General features: G+C 38.9%; 1 protein-coding gene across 1 annotated transcript in view; it reads right to left on the bottom strand.

Moving 5' to 3' along the window:
• Positions 1-5703, bottom strand: part of LOC109377479 (ryanodine receptor 2) — a 193940-nt gene that overhangs the window by 13138 nt on the left and 175099 nt on the right. The window contains exons 39-40 of the mRNA XM_019633841.1: positions 4002-4137; positions 3269-3455 (exon numbers count right to left, since the gene is read on the bottom strand). Of these exons, the coding sequence (XP_019489386.1) occupies positions 3269-3455; positions 4002-4137 (323 nt within the window). The remainder of the gene's footprint in view (positions 1-3268; positions 3456-4001; positions 4138-5703) is intronic.

The raw sequence follows: 5703 nt of genomic DNA, 5'->3' as shown, positions 1-5703 counted from the left end.
GACAGGATTGGCTCTTCCATCTCAGAAGTTTGCTGACCCCTGGTCTAGTCGCTCCATACCCTCATCAATGTTTGGCATTGTCAACCTTGTAAATAGTAGCCATTTTAATCCATGTGCAGATAAAAAGGTTTTAAATTATGTACGGGAGAAAATTCTCCTGAGGTTGGTCAGAGGTGCCATGCTTCGTGACCCTTAAGTGGCATGTCAGAAGGGTTCAGGGAAGAGTTCACTTTCTCATACTCTCGGCATCTATGTGTTGAGTTTTGACCAAGTGCCAATGCTGTTCTCCCAGACTGGGATACCGCAGTGAACAACGGAGAAAAAATACCCTGAACTCACTGGCCTTACATTGCGGTAGGGAGTAGATTTTTTTTAAATACATCAACAATAGGTTTTAGTAAAAAAAAAAAAATGCTTATTTTGAAATATAAATATAATTTTAAACTATAAATATGTGTACTATGTTGCTATAAATATCAATAATATGAAAATGTACATTTATGTATATGATATAAAATACATGTTTTCTTAACTGTAGAAAATAAAGCAGTGAAGAGGCTAGGAAGAACTTAAGGAAGTGGAGACGAGTTTTCAGTTTTAAATAGCACGGACATGGAGGAGCAGAAAAGAAGATGACTTTGGAGCAATGGCTGTAAGGATGTCTGGAAAAGAGCCATGAGGATGGCTGGCAGAAGATTGCAGATACAGGGAATGCAAGTGCAAAGGCCCTGAGGCAGCAGTACACCTGGCCAGTTCCTGGGACAGCAAGGGGCCCAGTGTGGCTGGAGCAAAAAGAGAGATCAGGAGGGTTGTGGAAATGAAATGAGACTGATATGTGAAATCAGCTGGGGTAGGAGCTATGGCACTGCCTTTACTTTTGGCTGAAATGAGACAGGAAGTATTTGAAGAATACTTGAAGACAGGAAGTATCTGGGCAATGGATTAACATGATTCTTTTAAGGGTCTCACTCTGGCTGCTGCACAGGGAAGCAAAGAAGAGTCAGGAACACTACTGAGACTTCAACTGCCATTAAAACAGGGGGGAAATCATCTATATTCTGGCAAGGATGTATGTGGTTTAATATGCTTAGCGTGCCTCACCTGAGTGTATCACTGATGCCTTAAATTACAATATATAAACTTCCATATAATATAAAATGTATGAGATATTAAAAATCACACTTAAAAAAACTGAAACACTATAATTAAAGCAAAAATGACAGCAGGTGTCATGAAAGGACAAAAACACACAGGAACACAGATCAAGTTGATTCTTTTTCCAGAGAAAAATGCGTGTGATTACAGGAAATACCTCATCTCAAATGTCTTGTTCTTTATAACTTATAATAGAATTATGCTATTGTATATGCAACATAGTTATAGTATATAAGATATATAGTTATAGTAATATAATCATGACTATATGATAGTTATATTTAAATAATCTGGAGACACAACTCTGAACAAGCACGAGTCACACGAACACGGCAGGACGTTGCTTACCTTTTCCAGGTCGGGCTCGCGCAAAGCTAAGGCCAGTTCGTTATTATCCATCACCGACGCGGCTGCCACATCCAGCGGCGTTGAACCTCTCATAGCTGGCGAGGCTGTTAATCCAAACCAAGATGAAACAGAACCTGGATTGTGCTACAACTATGAATTCCATGTAAAAACACACTTTCGCTTAAAATCTGATTTCTAAGTGCAACACACATTGCACTAACCTGAATTAATGCACATTATATTGAAATAAGTATATTCTTTACCTTCAAAATTAAAAAAGAGTCAGAAATGTACTTACCGAGACCGACACTGCTGTTTTCCAGTAAATAACTGAGATGGTCAAACATTGCTTTTTGATTCTGCCTACTTATCCGACAGAAGTAACAGAGAAAACGGCAACAGTTGGCCACCATCTTGGGAAAAGTGATCTCCTACATAAAGAGCATTTAAAATTAGCTATGAAAGGAAATTATCTTTCTGAAATTCAGTTCAGGGGTTGACGTCTCAATCACATCATCAACCCACATGTGCCCATGACTGCCGAGCCTCAGATATTGAAGACCTTCCTGTTTCCAGACTTGGACTCACCTAGTTCTTGAGTCACAGAAAACCACGTCTGGCACTCATCGTGAAACCTCAGTACCATCAATGGCTTGATCTGAAATTAATCTACAGCCCTAAAGCTGAAGGTGGCGTGAGCCTGGTTTAGAAATCAGGCAGACTACCACTATTAGCCGTACTTCCCTGGTTAGGTATGCAGTCTGTCTTACTGTTCTGTAAAACTAGAATAAGATGGATAATACTTTAGATAAGAAAGGGGGCTGTCAATGAGACACTTGAAAAATACCCAGTTGAATATTTGGAGCGTATAACAGGGTGTGCTTGTCAGCGTTACTGTTACTATTATTCTTGTTTTCATGACGACTCCAGGGTTTCACAGTTCCCCTGATTTGCACACAACCTGTCTGCTGTCATGAGCATGGGGACCAGAAGCTGGGCCCCATCAAACACATCTCTCTTGAGAGCCAAGCCTTGCTCTAGGATACCCAGATTATCCCTGGAGTCCTTCTTTAACAAAAGATTTTACAAATAGCTTTATAAATCTGTCTAACTGGTAGATGAACATGAGAATTATGGACTCATTTCCATATTTTGAAAAATACATCATAAAATTTCAAAAAAAATGTTGAAATTATTTTGCAAATCAGGGGTTATAAAATTATACTGATTTATATGAAGTTATTTATTACTCTATTCATTTGGTTTTAAAGAGGCTTATTTCAAATTTTAATCCCCTAATAATTCACCTTAAGAGTCTTACAACAAATACTCCAGAGTATCATCCTCAAATCTTGGTCTGGATCCGGAATTTAGTGGAACCAACTGTCATCTGAATCAAGGGGAATGACTGGGTCTGAAGGACGTGTTTGTGTNGCTCCAATTTCAAAGGCTCACCTGCCATCATTTGCAATGACTAAATTTGCCATAGCCCCCTGGAAAAAAATCACAAAAGACATCTCCTCCTACAACCCAAATTTCTCTCTACCAAATCCACACATTTTTCCTCTGGCCTCTCTTTGTTCATTCAACCTTCTCCAACAGCAAATTCCATCTACTCTTCCAAGTCTAACGCATTAGATATTCAAGGGGAGAAATCACGAGAACCAGAGAGTGACACCGCCATTAACAGAATTCAAATTATATTTTGGAAAATTTCAAATCAAGTAGCACAATTTACTCGTAAGAGCGGGTATATTAGACCTACGGGGTTTTAGCGGATTCACTGGTTGGTGAGGGACCGTCTCGAGAAGGATCCTCAGCTATTTTGATGGCTTCCTCCATGGCTGCGAGGAGACCGTTCCCGCCTTCCCCTCGCAGCGCAGGACCGAAACACTCAGGCCGCCGGATGAGCAGTCTCACCACCACATTTGCATTCTCCTCCACACTCTCCCCTGAAATCAGGGGAACATATGTAAACAAACATGTTCAATGGACGACCCGAGCAAATACATGCTCCACTAATTCATTGACACTGAAAGAAAAGTACCGAAAACCAGCAAACATGCAAACATGGTAGTAAAGACAAAGCTGAATTCAGATCTCTAATTTTATGTGTGCACAACAGTCGATTTCTGGTCTTGCACTTAAATTTTTCAAAGTAAATAAAGAAAAGCATTATGGAAGCATAAACTGTTCAATTCTGTTAATTCATAATTCATAATTTGAAGCCACAATCCTAGGGATTATTAGAATGCAATTATAAAAATGTATAGGAATGCAAGAGCCTACAATTTTTAATTTAATAATGAAGTATAGCATCTCTACCAAAACAAATATTATAAAATGGTTACTGTAAAAAAACAACTACAAAATATCCAATTTCTTTATTAATAGCTACTTCTTTCATAAAAATGTTGGGATATATAATTATTTTATATGACTATTTTTATGCAGTTTTAATAATGCCATAAAAGAACCCCAGAAGCAATCAGGCCTACCATTACAGAAGACAGCAAATCTGAGGAAATCAAGATATCTCTCCCCTTCAACTGGGTTCCACCCAATGTCTGGATACCCCTTAGACACCAGCATCTGGCAACTCTGCAGTCCACAGCCAGCCAAGTATCGAACTACCTACGAACAGGACGATGAGCAAAGCATTACCCCTTGGGTGAGAAGTCAGGTGCTTACACTGTATGTAGTGAGAGATATCCTCAAAGGGTGGTTTGAAATGAATGCAGCTTTGCAAGGTATTTTCATTCTCATGACAATCCACGTGAAACCCCTTTAGTAAAACCTTAGAATTCGGAAATATTCAAAAATCATAACAAAGTGCTATCATGATAAAAATGTTTATGTACCAACTCTATGAAAGAAAAAATATTCCTAAATTTCATATCATTCCATTTGTGACTTTTACCTAAAATAATAAATCAGAATATTTGATAAACTTCAAAAATGTCTAATGGCCTCTGATTCATCTGGGATATTGAAAGATCCTTCGAAGATACAAAGGTATTTTAAAGAAGTGAATTACATCCAAAATGACACAGCAATTCAATGGGGAAGAGGGGAGTATGTGAGAACACACAGAGAGAAATAGAGGAAACTAAGCTTAGAGTCCAGTGTCCTTGGGTTCACATCTGACGTGCATCACTTACTGGGTCATTCTGAACAAGTCACTTTACTTGTTAGCCAGTTTTACTCACCCTATAAAATCTGAGATACTACTACCCACCTTTCAGTATTGTTGAATTTAATACATTAAAATTTCTGCTTAGCTTTGCCTTTTAAAATATTCTTTTTATGTGAATGTTGGTCCTCTACCATATTTCATAACTGATCCACTTTTAAAAGAAACCCCTAATGTAGTCATTATCAATGGTAGCATATGTTAAAGGATCAATTTATCAAATGAATTAAGTTACACCCAGCTCAAGTTAATCAGTTTTAAAAAGAAATAAGTAATACAACTAAACATACATCAACTTCATTAAGGTATAATATATGTACAATAAGCTCATCTACTTAAAGTAGAAATTTAATGAGCTTTGAGAGATTACACATCTGTAAGAACACCGTGCCATCCGGACGCAGATTATTGCTCTCCGCCCTCAGGCCCCTGTGCCTTTTGGGGTCCTTCCCTCCCTGCCTGCCTCGGCCTGCACAATCCGCCTTCTGTCACGACATAGTATGCATATGCTAGAACGTTCATACATGCAATCATCCAGGATGGATCTTTCTGCATCTGGCTTCTTCACTCAGAATGAGGACTCTCAGAGTCATTCCTGTTTCACTGTGACACAGTCAGGACTTCCCTCCTGTTTAGAGACTACTAATAGCATCTCGCTGTGTTTGCAAACACCCCATTTTGATTATCCATTCATCAGTTGATGGACACTTGAGTTTTGGGCTAGGATGAATAAAGCTGTTATCAACATTCACGCACATATCTCTGTGTGGACATATATTTTTATTTCTATTGAGTAGATACCTAGGTGTGAAAAGGCTAAGTGTGTGTTTGTGATGGTATATGTTTCACTTGTTAGGAAACAGCTGAACTGCTTTCCACACTGACAGCAGCATTTTTCCTCACAACAGCAGGAGATGATAGGCTAGCCCAGGGGTCGGCAAACTGAGGCTCGCGAGCCACATGCGGCTCTTTGGGTACGTACATGTGGCTCTGAAGTAAAATTGAAA

This window comes from Hipposideros armiger, unplaced genomic scaffold (assembly GCF_001890085.2).
Source record: "Hipposideros armiger isolate ML-2016 unplaced genomic scaffold, ASM189008v1 scaffold_1415, whole genome shotgun sequence".
Lineage (NCBI taxonomy): Eukaryota > Metazoa > Chordata > Mammalia > Chiroptera > Hipposideridae > Hipposideros > Hipposideros armiger.
This window is presented reverse-complemented; position numbering and strand designations above follow the sequence as displayed.